Source organism: Platalea leucorodia (genome assembly GCF_965183815.1).
Source record: "Platalea leucorodia genome assembly, chromosome: Z".
NCBI lineage: Eukaryota > Metazoa > Chordata > Aves > Pelecaniformes > Threskiornithidae > Platalea > Platalea leucorodia.
The window spans coordinates 25,949,229-25,966,137 of record NC_138858.1 but is presented as its reverse complement, the minus strand read 5'-3'; the positions used below and the strand labels follow the sequence as shown (position 1 = coordinate 25,966,137).

General features: G+C 43.5%; 1 protein-coding gene across 1 annotated transcript in view; it reads left to right on the top strand.

Moving 5' to 3' along the window:
• CMYA5 (cardiomyopathy associated 5) overlaps positions 1-15,926 on the top strand; it is a 51,059-nt gene extending 35,133 nt beyond the window's left edge. The window contains exons 9-14 of the mRNA XM_082337084.1: positions 608-754; positions 4,232-4,376; positions 11,695-11,828; positions 13,168-13,267; positions 14,166-14,342; positions 15,303-15,926. Of these exons, the coding sequence (XP_082193210.1) occupies positions 608-754; positions 4,232-4,376; positions 11,695-11,828; positions 13,168-13,267; positions 14,166-14,342; positions 15,303-15,555 (956 nt within the window). The 3' untranslated portion in view covers positions 15,556-15,926. The remainder of the gene's footprint in view (positions 1-607; positions 755-4,231; positions 4,377-11,694; positions 11,829-13,167; positions 13,268-14,165; positions 14,343-15,302) is intronic.
• The last annotated feature ends 983 nt before the right edge of the window (positions 15,927-16,909 follow it).

The window sequence follows — 16,909 nt, the reverse complement described above, 5'->3', positions numbered from 1 at the left end:
AAGATAATCAGTATTTCCACAGTATTTGCACATGTAGACAAAGATTTTTTTTCAAAATTACATTAAAACATTTCAGATCTTAAATATGAGATTGAGAAAAGAGGATCGAAATGCTAATTCATTAAAAAGCTCAGACTGATCATAAAGTCACTTTAAGCAACTAGGCTCTGCACAAATCCACATGTGCCTGTGTGTATGTGGGTGCATGTGTGTGCATGCTAAAGGATGCTAAGGGCTTTTTATAATAGCTGATTTATAGCTCAGGGCTATAAAGTCCATTATGAGAAATGGTTACGTTATAGAGTGGTGAAACCAGGGTTGACAGCTGTACATTGTATGTCCCAAATTTGCAGCCTAGTCCTCAGTAGGACTGAGGGCCATAATCTCCCCTTGCCATCAATGGGGTTTGAGTGCACTCAACTCAAGGGCACATCAGAAACTTTCTGTCAAAACTAAGTCAGCGTAAAATATGGAGGTCTTGGCTAGTAATGCTTTCTGGATTTTTTTAATTGACTGGATTTTGCATGTTAGTCGAGAGGTGCAATCGTAGGCCCTGCCAGTGCAACACATGAGTGTGACATCCCGTGCATGTGTGTGTTTCTCCTAGCTTTGGTGGAAGAGTACAGAGTGACGGTGAAGGAGAGCCACTGCATTTTGGAGGACCTGGAACCGGATCACTGCTACAGTGTGTGGGTCATGGCTGTGAATGGCACAGGCTGTAGCTTACCCAGTGAAAAAGCCATTTTTAAAACGGGTATGTACATACTTTGGCATTTAATTATTATTTTGGCATTTGATTATTATAAGCTTCAAGTCCTTAGACCAATTCTAGTCTATAGTGTTACTGAAAGAGAAGCAACTGCTTCATTTAGCCCATCTGGCAGATAGCAGGCAACTCGTGGTCATTTCCCTTTTTGCTGAGAGATAGCGGCATAATTTCTCCTGGGAGGAAACTTGAAGGCATTCAGATTTGAAGACTTTTCCAGGCTCGTGACTGGGGCGTTGGGGCAGCACGTGATTAATTTCTCTTCTGCGTACGCTGCAATGCTCTGGGGCAGCTTTGGGAAAGCCACCCGGCTGCTCCCTGCTGCTGCTGCTTCTCCTGTGGAAAATGAGGCAATGGCTGTGGTTTTTTGCCTCTCTGCCATCCTCCCAAATACATCTATGCTGCATTGATTTAAATAATTAACTTTTCAGGGGAAGGCCTGCTTTACTGAGGTTACATGCTGTGTCTAGCTCAGTGGGACACAAATCTCAGGTGTGGCTGAGAGGATCTGCTGCTGTTTAAGTGTTGTAAATTGAGTAATTAGATGAGTATTGTTTATGAGCTTCATTTGACTGATTAATTTTTCTGAGCTTTAATTTCTTTAATAATTTGTATTGACAAAACTATTGCTTCTTGAATTATGACCAAGGTGAAGCATATTGTGTCTGAGACCTTCTTGCCAGACAATTTTTTTCAGTGCTACAGGATAAAAACAATCATTCCATTCTTGCAGTCACAAAATACAGACAAGGGTATTTAACAATTTCGTAGTCAAATAACTCTGTACAACGCTGAATGTATTGTTGAAATCACTTAGCAACAACCACAGCTTCAAGCCTTTTTCTTAATCCACTAGACTTCAAATTTGTTGATAATTCTCCTTGATATTCAATTCGCTATTCATATTTTTAGCAAAGATTATTTTCCAGAGAATTCAAAGTAGAAATTCAAATTTTACGGCCTCAAGAATGTAACTGAGAGCATGGTGCAGAATTCCTTCAAAATGGCCAAATAATAATGAGTTATTACTAGCTAATAAATCATAACTTTAAAGATGGTTCTCGCCTCTCTGAAGCTGTTATTTTTAAGACCTGTCTTTGCCTTTTGGCATCAGGCTCACTATTCTTTTTCCCAAAACTGAAGCCTTCTGAAGAAGTTGATTTCCTCGATTCTTTGATGCCTTCCTTTGGCCTGTTTCTTTAAGAAAACAAATAAACTAGATCAAATAAGGGCTCATTAAACACCTTCCCTCAAGCTGAGGTGAACTCCCTCTGGAGTGCACAGCGCCCCAGATGAACTTGTGGCGATACTGCTGAGCACTGACTGATGCAGAACCGCTGTATCACCTTAACATCAGAGGCAGAAAGATGAGCACCAGTAATGGAAACTAGTTCTTCAGTGTGAGCCCAGCTACTTTTATATGAAGTTAGAATACTTTGATTCTTCAAGTAGCCCAATGAACTCAGCAGCAAGAATTTAGAGAGTTTATTTTTAGTAAGTCAGATGATTAAAAGTTGGCACATACAAGAAAATAATTTCCTGGTATATGCAGTTAGGGGAACATACCCATTAATAGTGGGTCAAAGCTGTGCCTCTTCAGGTGCCGGAAACCCACAAGGTTTCCCTGTCGGCAGCGCACCCGTGGAGGTGGCAGTGGGCCTGGGGAGTTGTGGGGAACGCAGGCTGGTGCTGCTGCAGCAACCCCCCACCACCTCCCATCTCCTCTTCCTCCACCTCCCAAACTCACAGCCTGTCCTCCCCTCCCCTGGGGAACACGGGGCTTCCAAGTAGTGTTTTCTGTGAGGGAATGACGCTGAAGGCAGCAAGTATGCCTCTATCTCCCCTCCTATCCCTCCACCCCCCTCCTCCCTGTCCATCTCAGAATGATCTCCAGATGAAGGCTCTTTGCAATCCTAATGACATAGGAGTGAATGCACATTCTTCTGTTGTTCAAAACTTACGTGATTCTCACCCTGTATCTGAGGGACAGAGTAAGAACTTACCCTTTTTGGCTCTTTGCCTCTTATAAGATCACTTATATGAGTGCTGGAATATTACCAGGAAATCAGATATATATTCTAACTGCAGTTAATTTGTTAAAAAAAACCTCAGAAGCACAGTAACAACTTTTTCTGGTGTGCTGACTCCATCTACTCTTTAGACAGATAATTTCAAATTAAAAAAAAATGCTTGATGTTTTGTGACATACTGTTTGCACATACATAAATGTGGGTATGTGTGTCAGTTGCTGAATGCAGGCATTAGGGGATTTAGCTATTAATTTTTCATTCTTTAGAAACAGATGCATTTAAAAACAGACGATAATCAAATATGTCAGAACAGAATTAAGGGATTATTGCTAAGGGAACTACACAGGTGTATTACCAGATGAGAATCTATCCCACAGATTCTTTCTTCTGCTGAATACCCAGATTAGCTGTTTCTGTAGTAAAACATCGAGTACATCTTAACCTGAACTGCTAACCTCCTGATTTTCACTAAACCAGGAAATTAATATGTACTTGTGGATGTTTTTCTTTCCTTTTCTACTAATAAAAATTATTTTTCTTACAAAACAGAATGCATGTGGAATGCCGTTTGCAGTTCTGTGAGATTATCTTGTCATAAAATTGTCTAATTTCTACTTTTGTCTTAGGCCTCCTATTTGGAATCCAATCTCTTTAAAAGCAAAATAGCTTTCTATGACTTTATTTTAATTAATAACCTTTCTTTTAAGGATTTGTATTAAGACTGTTTCTGTGAGTCTCAACAAAAGGTTCTAAAGTTCGTTTATGTTGCTATTCCCTGGAAAGGGAAAGAGCAAGTGAATACAACTGATCCATTTTCAGCCTATGATGTTGGATGTGCAATTTCACACAATAGCTTTTGATTACTTGCATTCAGTGCACTATTTTACATTCAGTTTTCTGTCTTGTAGTTGGGCCTGTAGTTCTTAAACCGAGGCTCTAAAAAACAGCAATTACAGGACCAAATTTTAGCACTGCAAAAATAAACAGGACGTAATTAAGCAGAAAGTCAGCATCTCCCCATCAATTCTGCAGCACATTTGTTTCTGATGCAGTTCATGCAGGGACTGCTGAGGACAGGATTGAGGGGAGGTGGGAAGAGCTGTAGGCAGTATTGCCTTGGTGCTCTGCTCCTTGAAGATTGGCAGAAACGAGGAAAATGTGCTTGAGGAAAGGCATAAAAATCTATACGGGCATTCTAAGAATGTGCAGAAATGCGCAAATATTCACAGTGGCTTTCCCAGCGTGGATTTTTTTCCCCCCATAATGTAGCCCTCTGCCATTCAAACACAAACAAGCAAAAGATCATTGCTGGATGGGCAAAACTAAATATCCGGTGGGGTTTTGGGGAGGTAACTCTTCCTTTCCCTTGCGAGAATCCCCCACCAGCTGCTGGCGCCCTCCTTGTGGTACAGCTAATGTGTCCCTCTGTCCCCAGCGCCCGCTGTCCCCACCATCAAGGCCGAGGACTGCACAGTGTGTTGGGACACGGCCACCATCCGCTGGTGTGCCCGCTCGGCGTCGGCGGAGTCCTTCACCCTGGAGTACTGCCGACAGCACTCGCCAGAAGGAGAGGGTCTCAGGTCAGTGCCGCGGTCACAAGTGCCACTCAGTCGGATTAGGTAGCCGCTAATGAGCGTCCCCCAGACTGTGTGTCGTTACGCAAGAGATTATTCTGCCTTCAACCACACAAGGAAGAAATCTGCTTCTGCGTGCTGAGGAACTTACAGGACGAACACTAATCTATGAGATTAGGCTGAGACATAAAAATACTTCCTTTTTATTCTGCTCAACTGGGCAATCCCTTTCATTTGGGGCCAAAACCCAGGAGATGTTGCGCTGTCTGCAATCAACCAGAAGTTGCAGGGCTGTGCTGGCCAGGGAAGCAGTTGCTGCCCCGCAGCTGCCATGGCCCCAGGCAGGGCACGGGAGGGCAGATGAGCTCCACAGGAAGAAGTAGGGTGGTGGAGCCTGGCCCAGTTTGCTCTCTGCTTTGTGGTGAGCAAGATAGGAACCAGCTTCAGACATGGCGAGGGTGATACATGTGTCCCGGTAATGTTGGTGATCCATCTGCGCTGTCTGGATGTGTGGGTCGATCCCTCCCAAAGCACATCTGAGCCCAGCTCTGCCCGGCTCCGCAGGCATGCCACAGGGGTCAAACAGCAACCTGAAGAGCAGCTTTGAAATTGGGCCTGGTGTCTGCTTGTGCCAGACCCTCTCTGGTTTCCCCTACGCTAAGTCTGTGCTGCGTAGAGGAGAGAGTGGGGAGGGACACAGGCACCACTGAACCATGAAACCTTGTGTTGAAAAGCAGAGAAAATTATATGGTGCTCTGTATGTCCTTGGGGCTTGGGTTTTTTTGTTTGCTTCTTTTTTAAAAACAATGACAACAATATTCCAGCAAAATATAGTTGCAGAGGTCTGAGAAGCTTTGGGAGGTGGGGGTGACTTGCCATACAGAACCCTGTGGAAGAACCTCAGCCCAGCTGAGTTTGTCTTCACCTCCCAGGGACTTCATGGAGGTGTGGCAGAGAGGGAAGAGCTCCACCCCTTGCAGTCAAAATTAGTTGAGTGGACTGAAGTGTTCAGAGGTTTCTAGTAGACAAGTACGACAGTGAAATTGTGCGTGCCTTGCTCCTTACAAAAGTAGGCTAAGAACTGAAATAAAAAACTTCTGCGGGGTTGGGAGATCTTTTTTTCCACACAGTACCAGTGTGCTGTGTTAATGCAACCAAGGAGAGGTCTTGCCCAGCTCTCCTGCCTCTCAGAGGGCAGCCGTGAGCTGCTCTGTTTCATACATATTTCATGAGGCTGTCAGGTCCCTGTCAACCTGCCAAAGTTGCTGGTGGTCAGGGATAATGTAGCTGCTTCCAAAACCTGTGCTGTGTGTTTACCCTCGAGTTTCTTTGCCGTTAACTGGAATTGCCTCTTTTTCTCAAAACTGAACTAGAAAGTGTGACAGTTTCTGTAATCTGTAAGCGAGGTGTCGATAACACCAAGCAGTTTGCTTGTGTGGTGATAACTGTGGCAAAAAAGCTGCCAGAACTGACCCATTCCCTTTCTCAAGTGAGCTCGTGCAAAATCTAGCATGTTTATAATTATTCTGAGTCACATTTGACTTTTTGGCCCCCTGTGGGCAGAAGCTGGCCTTTTACTGTGACAAGTATGAAAAATTCCCACAGGACAAAATCATGAATTTTCTCAGAATTGCTGTAGTTTAAATTTCTGTATTTGTAGAAGGGCTCTGGCCTCTTTTTACAGTGTCAAAGACCCTCTTTTACCACTTATTTTCCCTCAAAGCAATGCCCCTCCTTCTTTTTCCAAAAGCAGCCCCTCGAGATTAACCTCGAAAGCTTCCATAATGGCGATGATGTTTTAGTGATGGAGACTTTTTTTTTTTAAGATTTCTCTTTAATTTTTTGCATAAAGCCAAGGAAAAAAAGATCCCACTGGTAGAGGGAGAATACTGCCTGTATTGCGCCCATCCAAGGCCCGCGAGATGCTAGTTAGGACTAGAAATCAATTCCTTATGTGGCTGATATAGTGAGAAGCTGCCTTCTGGAAGTACCTTAGGGAGCTTAGAGTTCCTGTGTCGGGTACCTGTATCAGGTGGAATAAAACTGTATCTTTATGCACACCTAGGTGCCTGGGGACACAGCGGGAAAGCAAGGGTGGGGGAAGGACATCCAAGGGAAGTCCTGGAGAAAGCGACATGGTCCTGTCCCACAAGGCTGCTTTTGCACGTGTCATTCTGGGAGCTCATCCAAGGCAAGAGACACTGCCAAGGGAGCAGGCAGGGAGAAATGCCCCCACCAAACAGCCGGAGATGTATGTGGAGCCCCTGGTCTGGGCTGACCCCTATAGCCTTCATCAGGTCACAAAATCACAGGATGGTTCAGGTTGGAAGGGTCCTCTGGAAGTCATCTGGTCCAACTCCCCTGCTCAAGCAGGGTCACCTGGAGCCAATTGCTCAGGTGGCTTTTGAATATCTCCAAGGAGGTCCTTGGAGCAGTCCTGGAGCAGTCCCAGCTCCCCAGGGAGAGAATTTGAAGAATGTCTGGAAATAAATCCTCATAAAAAGTTTCCTTCTAAATACCATTAAAAAAATCTGTATTTTCCCCTTTGAGTTCTTTCTTCTTGCCAGCTTGCCACCTGGGGGGCATGGTTTCATATAAAACCATCTTAAATCTTCTGCAACAGTGAGTCCCTAGCCTGCTGCTGTGGTTTTAAAGCTCCTTCCTGGATTGAGTCTCTTTCCAGAATCTTTATGAGGCTTTGAAATGTTTCTTTCACTTTCCAGAGCTCTGCTATTTTCTCACTATTCAGCCTCTTTGTGTTGAGAAGTCAATGGAGCTGTGGGTGGAAGATGGAAAACTGCGAGAAATGTAGTCCAGGGATTAGGTGTGTGGGCTGTTCAGATGGAAACCACGTATCACATCATGAGAAATCTGTAAGACTCAGGGAGGCAGAAATTAGTACAGTATGCAGTGAGTTCATAAAAGTAGAAGTGACTGGGTGTCATCCGCTCTGCCAGTGCAAGACCGGCACTGCTAGTGACCGAAACTTCCCTTCTACACATAGAGCAGGTCTAATGCTGGAAAAAGGAGAGGAAGCCTCCCTGCTGTTACGTTGCCTACATGACTGTCCTGCCGGCTCAGGAAACAAGGTGTGGAAAATAGCGAACCTTCCTCCCCTCTGGCTGTGCTGGGCTTGCCGTCTGAGATAGCAGCAAGGACCATTGCAGGTGGTGCTTTGGTGATCTTACCGCAAGACAGCCAGAGCTGGGACAGAGAAGAGGAAAGGAAGGGACACAGCTGGAAGCAAACTCAGAGCTATTTGTTCTTTATTTTTAGCTTCAAGAACTTTTTTCTGCCCATGGTGTGCTCCTACACGTATCTTGAGAAGCTTGCATGCTTTCAGCTCTAACTCCACATAGGTGGTACCAACACAGGTCTGGAGGTGCTGTTTCAGTGGGATCTTGGGGGTGGAGATGATAATTACAGCACAGAGGGCGTTCTGAATCACTGTGAGGCGTATCATTTGCTGGGTTCATGCAATATTAAAAAATACCCTCTAGATGTTGTTTCCTTGAAATAAATGAGGATGCTGATGAGAGAAACATGCATCAAAACACAGCATCAGATTTCCCTAAACCCAGGAAAATCACAACTTTAACAGACAACTGCTACTATAATATTCCTTGGCATTTTAAAGGTGAAGAAACATGTAACTCCTTTCTGTTCTGCTTTGAATAGCATGTACCTGAAATCTGGAGTCTCGATTTTGAGACTTACAGATTCCTCTTATAAAGAGAGGGATTAAGAAGAGGTACTTAAAATATTTAACGTCAAATATTTCTTTAATTTCTATGCACTGAATTTTGTATCATGATACCAAGAGATTGTGGGGACAGTGCAAATATGATAACATATAGGCTAAAGGCTAGGATGCTTCATGCTTTGGTAATAACATCGTTATATTTCCAATCATCTGTAAAGTGGGCAGGGGTATTTAAAGTAGAAAATAATTGACATAAAAAATGTTGTAGGTGGATTTCTCTTTCTTTCATGACCAAAATTACATGGTTCAATACTTTAGATGAGCTTGAGAAAGATCTAGCTGCAATGGTTGTTAGGAGAACTTGGAAAAGAAACAGGCTTTCCCCCAACACAGTCAGGATGCATTTTCCCTTCCCTTCTCCTATGTATAACCTGTATCCTGTAAGCTAAGCAGTAATCGTACCTTCTCCTCGTCCTTGCTTTTTTATCACTGATTGCAGGGTCAACCTGAAGCATGCCAAGCTACAGTGATTTCTGGGGAGCCCTCAGTATTCACTTTCCCCCTTCACCCTATCCCCTAAACAGAAAGAGAGGCAATAGCAAGATCTATTCTTCTTTGCATGCAGCCTCTTGTGAGCTTGGAGCTGGCTCAGAGTGTCGCAAATGAAATTCCTTCTTGTTGGCATACTCTGTTTCATTAGCTGGCAGCAGCGGGACTGTAAGCTTTAATCGTAGCTAAAATTGATGGGCTCTTATTCTTAGGCAGCTTAAAGCTGGCTAAAATAGATTATCAAGCAGAGAATGCTATCCGAAAATCTCATCACTGTTTTACTGACCAGATCTGCTTAAAGTCCAGACATTTCTGTCTCACTATTACAACTGAAAAGAGGCATGCTGTTGTTCTCAGATTTAAACATGCAACCGAATTCTGACTTGGAGAATTTCAGATTTGAAAGAGACCCAAGTCTGAACTTTGATGACTGACCCTATTCTGCAATTGGCTGGACCCAAACTCTTTTCTGAATACCCAAGCTCTGGGATCCAGACTCCAGAACATGAATACCCCAGGTCTAATCACACCAGAATGTACCTGTCTACTTGGATTTAGAAACAATTTTGTGTTTTATTAACTAGCCATCAGTTAAATAGCACATAGTGAAAAAGATCTCCTAATTTCTTTGGAAGGACACTGACTTACATGGCATTTTCCAGAAGACAAAAGAAAGAGCCATATAGAGGGCATCACTGTGCTTAAGACACATTGATCTACATGTTGCCACAAACAGCTTCTGATTAATAGCTTAGCGCAGCCTCCCTTCATCTCTCTTGTAACTGTTGGCTCAAAACTTCTTTCTAGTGGTCTGTGCTTCAGATTCACACCAAACATATCAGGATGGTGCTTCTAAGGAACAGATCGGGTGAGACTTGTCTAGGAAGCATGGACAAATTTCTTCAAAGCTTAGGTGCCCACTTCTTCTCCCATACGTCAGCTTCCATCCTCATTTTCCTTTCTCTCACTTCTTTTATGTTTGCCTCATTGCTCAGTTCCCATCTTGTATTTTTCTTTGACTCATCTTTCATTTTTCTCTTGTCCCCTGTCCTGATATGAGCCTTTTTCCTCTTTCAAGTCTAAAGATCTCAGGTTCTCATCAGGCAACTCATCAGGTTGCACCTCTTCCCTGAACCTTTCAGTAAGAACTGACCAGACTGCTGAACTCCCGGTGCCTTGCTGAAGTGCTCTCATGGTTGGTGCTTTAGTTAGTCATGAGGGTAAAACAAACTGTGCACTTGTTACCATGTTTGGGCAACCCACTTCTGTTTACTGCATCAGTTCCAGCATTAGTAATAACACATTCCTCAAAGGTGGCATGGCCCCTCACTGGTCATGCAAGAGCCCCAAACTCTCTGAAATTCTTTCAAATTGAAAAAAAAAAAACAAACCCACAGGAGCACCCAGTGCTTTTTCTCAATGCTTTCAATCACTTTTAATGACAGCTGTCAGTACAAAATACCTGTTACAAACTAATAAGTATGATGCACCAATCTTTCCCCAGGATGCCATCCTCCTAGATGCAGAGCTCTGTGTGGTGTTTGCAGAAATTTGGTGTGTTTAGGGCTGCGGGATTTTACCTTTATGTGATAAATGCAGCAGGGACAGGCATGTGAAAAATCCTGATGGATCAGCGCTGACTATTCTTCAGATTACACTGCTCTCTGGTGGGACATATGCAGAAAAACAGTCACTACAAATGAATAGCAATGATCTGATCTGACTGCTGACCTGCCTCCCTTACCTCCTCTGGGGTCACAGTAATTAGTGCTGGAAAAAATAATTTATTTAATCTAGCTCCCCATGGAGACGTTACCTGGAGGACGGAGACCATCCTGGGCTCCACTCTCAAACCTGAGGTGGAAGGGAAGGTGCCTTGCATGCTTTCCAAAGGCACGTCTCCTGTTCATGAATTTGCTGGAGAGCAGAGCAAGACTCCTGTCTTTAGCCCTTCCTCACACTACCAAGGTTATCATCTTTCAGCACAGAGGACGGGGGTTATGTCAAAAGACCTGCGTTACACTTGAAATTTTAAGTACTTACCTTGAAGATTCCTATAAGCATTTCTGGGAGGAAACAATCTAATTTATACAGATAAACAGTCTTTACTTGCAGGTATAAAATGTGGTGGGTGTATACTGTCTGGCTTTGCCATTATCATACAAGGCAAAAATGAGGAAAATCAGGATTCAGTGTATGAGAATTTGTTAAACCAATCTTTCATACACCTGACAATATAGAAAATAAAATTGGCATCTTTCTACCCATCCAAAGTACTTTCCCTGGCATTTCAAAGCGCCTGTGAAGCAGATTGAGTGGGTGCTGACTCTCGCTTTCCTGCAGTGTGTCAAGACATCAGCGGTGGAGGATGTGAGGGCTGGAGCTTTTGAGGCACCACAAAGGGGAGACATACTGAAAGCAGGGCACTGTGCAAAGGCAGTTCCCCTGCTGCTGCCTCTTGCAAAACCAGCCTGTTAGAGTGCATAGCACTGTGAGGGGACAGAGCCAAGACTTTGCTGATGAACAATTTGTGAGCAAGGAGATCATAATAAGAAGTGCATGGTTTCTGCATGGTCTCAGATGAGGATATCCATTCTTTTGCATCAGTACAAACACAACAAGCGCATTCACTGTCATGCAACTGAATGAATTACAAGGAGTTTTTTCTTCAGAAGCTTGTTCATTTTGTAGTGTAGCCTTTTTACAGGAGGCAGATGAGAATTTGATTCTGTGCTGCTTGCATTTTATGTGATGACTTGTGCTGCAAAATGAACATGAAGTGAGCATTATACCAAATGACTGCACTGAGTGAGAAGGTGGTACAGGAACAAAGGCCTGAAAATTTGTCAGATGAAGTAAAGAGGGTACCTCAAGTAAAATGTCTAAGCTCCTGCATAACTCAGTTGTTTGTGAAAACAGTATTTGCCTTTCCAATTTGGAGTTTCTCTATGGTGCCTATTGTTTCAGTAGTCAACAGTACTGTTAGGTGGCTTAGCCATTTGCATAAATTGTTCTGTCCTGGTTTGGATATCTGCATGTATTTTCATGTATGAAAATCTTCAAAATTTGCAGATCTTTTGCCGGTATAAAGAGACCTGAACTGAAAGTATCCCTGGAACCCAATGTGAACTATTTCTTCTACTTGAGGGCTGTCAACTCATTTGGGACAAGTGAACAAAGTGAAGCAGCTCTCATCTCAACTAAAGGTAGATCACCGTTTTCTGATGTCAAAACAATGGGATGGGGGGGCAAAGCAGCTGTCTTGGTTTCAGTTGAGGTAGAGTTAATTTTCTTCTTAGTAGCTGGTATAGTGCTGTGTTTTGGATTTAGCATGAGGATAATGTTGATAACACACTGATATTTTAGTTGTTGCTAAGTAGTGTTTACACTAGTCAAGGACTTTTCAGCTTCCCCTGCCCTGCCAGTGAGACAGAGGACAGCTGACCCAGACTGGCCAAAGGGCTATTCCATACCATATGTCATGCTCAGTATATAAACTGGGGGAGTTGGCCAGGGGGCAGCGATCGCTGCTCAGGAATGAGGTGGGCATCGGTCGGTGGGTGGTGAATAATTGTATCGTGTATTATTTGCTTTGTGTATTATTATTGTATTATTATTATTACTACTGCTACTACTACTACTACTACTACTACTATTCTATTTTATTTTACTTCAATTATTAAACTGTTCTTATCTCAACCCACGAGTTTTCTCACTTTCACCCTTCCAATTCTCTCCCCCACCCCATCGGGGTGGGGGGGGAGTGAACAAGCGGCTGCGTGGTGCTTAGTCGCTGGCTGGGGTTAAACCACAACAGCAGCCAAAGATAGCATTTTCCTCCAGAAATCATAACTGAACTTTATGATACAGAAGTGAGCAAGTTATTGAGACAAAAGGGATTGTATTTTATCTGCTTAAAATTAACACAGTCAGGGACTACTTCTCTTGAAGTTGATAGATTTATGTCAGTGTAAAACCTATGTGACCTCAGAAGCAAAAACATTTAATTCTGACAGAGATATTAAATGATCAAATATTCTTCAGGGACCTCAGTTTGCTTGAGTTTGGCAGAGCACATTCTTATAAAAGATGCCATGATCTTTAAAAAACCCTGCAATTAAAACCTTGTGGACTTTGGGTTTCAGGGATGAGGAAGCATGCAGAGCAGCTTTAAAATGTAATGGATAATTTAAACTTTAAGGTTTCCGGATAAGTAGTGTTAAATCATATACGGTTCTTCTAAACCAGCCTCAAAATTAAAATTTGCTATTTTGAAAAAGAAACTGATCGAAAATTTGGAACCTTCTTGAATGCTGAAGACTTCTTTATCACTTAGCTACATTTCTGGATAATAGACTGCTGTCTCAATTGGGCACAGCCTGGGAGAGTCCTTGCATTTGCACCCAATTTTCTGCTGCTCCTACCTGCCAACAGACACAACTCTGTCCAGCTGAGATGGTAGTAATTGCTGCTTAACATTTTATGATTCAGCTCATGTTAACATTGCCAGCCTCTCAGGTGTTTCTTTGTCGTGAATTGTACCAGGAACGCGATTTCGCCTGCTGAGCGACACAGCCCATCCTGCTTTGCAAATCTCCTCCAATGCAACAGTGATCTGCCTTCCTGAGAAAGCCAAATTCACTGGGTGAGTAGCAGCATGACGAACATGACCACCCTGCAGGGTTCAGGATGGGTCCCTCACTCTTATTTTTGCCTACAGGTAGCTTTCACATGGCACTAACTAATTTTGTAGAAGAACAGAATCATTTCAGTCACGTAGCCCCTGGATGTTGAGTGATCCCCCTTTCAAACACTGCAATATCTCAATAAAGCCAGTAGCAGCATTGATGTAGGTGCTGGGAAGAGTTCAGTGTCACACTGAGGAACCTCCAGAAAGTCAAAGGCAGTGGTACCTACTGGGACTGCTGGGTGTGCCTCTGAGGGCATTATTGGTAACATTTTTCAAAACATCCGTGGCTTTGAAGAACTAGGAAGTGCTCCTGGGATATGTCAGAACGGTTGTACCAGGCTAGCTCCATCCATTGCAAACATGATTTTTATGAGATACTGATATCAGTTCCATCACAAGCACAGGTCCACTTGTATAAGTTGTGCCATACTGATATGACTTCTTAAAAGATAACGAGGTATTACAGGTTTAAGCACTTTTTTTACTGTTACAGCTGAATGCACACAAGATGTTTGTCACTGTGTCTATTTAGAACAGCCATGCTTTCTAATTTGAAAAAGCTGCTAAATTTGAGGGGTTTTTGCCTCCAAAGACACCTCTTTCACCTTTTGTTAGCTTCATATAAGTTAAAGTTGCATAGTTTTCAGTCCTCAAGATGAGTCCATCTCAGTGCAAAGATGAAATGACTCTCAGTGACGACATGCAAATCTTCGATAAAACCCTGCAGTTAGAAGAACAGAGTGCAATCCATTAGTAATTTTAGATGCAACTGTATGACACGACTATAAGAAATATCACAATATGCTTGCTCTACCACCACACTCACTTTATTGTACACCTCTTCCACAAACAGGTTTCCTTCAGTCCTGGGTGAACTACTGCCTGCTCGGGGATGTCATTACTGGGAAACCGTTGTTTCTGCCTGCAGAAGCTACAGGATTGGGATTTGCTATGAGGCAACATCACGGAGCAGTGCCCTGGGGATGAGTGACACCTCCTGGTGCATGCGGTGCTGTCCTACACAAACCAGGTAAAGCTGAGTCAGTCTAGCTGCTTGGGAAGTTACTTGTCCTTCACGTAAATGAAGCTGGCCAGCTTCAAGAATCATGAAAGCAGAAAGGATCTGTCTGCTTTCTTTCTGCAAATTTGAGTAATAAGAAAAGGACAACTACAAAGGAACTTTAGACCTCCTCTTAATTAAAAAATCTTATAAAGTACCTTAAAAAATAAAATTAATCTCAAACAGACCAGTTTGCTGCCCTTCACCCAGCCAGAGAATAAAACTTAAAAAACTCATTTGCCACTGCTTTGTCATTCCCGGCTTATATCCTGAACTGCTTCACAAAATCCCTGCAAGTGTATTTATTTCCATAAATGCAGTCTTTTTAGAATCTATATCCGTCAGCAGGAGATGTCAAACCTCCATAGGGAACGCCTTCTCCTGCCTTGTCCTCCACAGTGACAGGCACCCACCTGCCACTGTGGCAGGACTGCCGGACACTGCGGTAGTCTTCAGTGGGCCAGTGCCAGGCTGCATGGAGGTTTGTAAGGCATAACCGTGTTAATGGTGTAAAGGTGCTCTTGATCCAAACTAGTGTGCTTCTTTAGTGTGAAATCATGCAGACGCATGAACATAACTACCTAAATGAAGTATCTGAGATGCAAAGGGTTTTGCCAAAGCAGTGCTTGTGCTTAAAACCCCACAAAGACATGTAATAAGAAAGATATAGATGAAGATTATTACAGCAAGTCTGCTTTGCTTTTATCCTGAGAGTCCAAAGATGTCAAGTGAAAGGGCTGATTAGCATGCCAGGCAGGGCTTTGAAGCGATGCCACATTCGCTTTGCTTATGTACTGAGTAAAATGCTGTTGCCATGTGATACGCTGCTGTATGTGGCCACCTCTTAATAGGTGGGAATTAAGTGGTAGGTTATTTCTGGTAAATCGCCATAAGGAGGCTTACTGTATTCTGGTTTCCATTTTCCCATAGCTTTCTTTACAGATTTCTTCACACTGGTATGATGAGCGATGTCTGCGTGACAGAACAGCCAGCCAGGATCGGCATCCTCTTGGATTACAGTGGTGGCAGACTGTTGTTCTTCAATGCAGAGAGAGGACTGGTGCTGTTCACCATCAGGCACAAATTCACTGATGCTGCTCACCCAGCCTTTGCCCTGGAGAAGGCTGGAGCGCTTACCCTGCGCATGGGCATGGAGCTGCCGGAGTTCGTGAAGCACAGCTAATCCCCTGCTTCACACTCTCAGGAAAACTGACAATTACAGCGTCAGGGGACAGGGAGGGGAAGGGGGGAGTCAGGGAGGGATGTCTAGTCTTCACCGATGAATGCCACGCACACAGCTCTCCCCCACAGCATCAGTAATTGTAGTTAGTGCTCAGCCACATAATCACCCTGAACCTGGAGAGAAAATTGACTCCTTCAGACAGAGCGTGCACCTAGTGATATACACAGCTGTACTTTTGAGGGGAAAAAAAGTTTTGTTAGATATGAACATTAAGAGGGGGGAAATCTACTTTTCCTGTGAAAATAATGACAGTGCTATCTGTCTTTTTAAAGTTGATGATGAGCCTGTGTATAAAATAAATGCATCTCTCACTGCAATACATGAAAGCCATCATTTCATCATTTGCCAGGACAGTTCAAATCCAAGATGATATGTTTGAAAAACGTGCAAAAATTTCAACAACTGAACCATTCTGTGGTTTAATAGATCTTGTGTTATTGTTTGCCAACTCTTTTCTTTAAATGCACAAATTAAGAAGACTTGGGAACTTAGAAATCTGCACTTTTCCAAAATGAGTGAGTCCAAGACTAGTCTTCATATCAGTCATGTCAAGTTTGAGTATGCAACACCTACACACCCTGCTTACAGCAGACTAACAGACAGCTACCTGACTGTGTCAGTAAATATCTGTACCTGTAAATAGGTACTCATGAAACACGTGTATGAGGAACCTTGACAGCAGTGGCAAAAGTCTTCCCTATGTTTTTCATCCTCAATTTGTTGGCTAGGTGATTTTAATGGTGAAGGGAAGGTTGGCACCTGGGACCTTAGAGAAGAGTCAGATTGCCAGTGACCTTCTTGTGGGTCACCCCTTTTCCATCACGGCTTTTTACCTTTGCACTTACCAATTTGATGCTCCTAATTTCAGGCTTGTGGACATTTTCCTGCATCTGCCTTGCTCCCTCCTGTTATCTACACTAGCACCAGCATCACACCAGCAAGGCACAGTGTTTCAGGGCCCTCAACGCAGGCAGGCTAAAAATGGCTGGTGACAGCAGAGGAGTAGGATGCTGATTATCCCCCTTGGCTTTTTCAAGCCGTTTTTCCAAGCACTTCACACATCGGCGGCATGGCTGTCTTCTCGCCTGCCCCAAGGGCTGAATGCACAAGTGCCAGTGGTGCCAAACTCCAGTGAATGTGGGGGGGGATATTAATCTTAAGGCAGGCGAGCGATGCTTTTCATGCTGTGCCTGCTCTGGAGATTTCTGCCGCAGGGGACTACACTGCCAGACTAATTTCTGAGCTCAGCTGAAGAGCTGTACTCCCCGAAGTAAAGCAGATTTCAGGAGTCTAA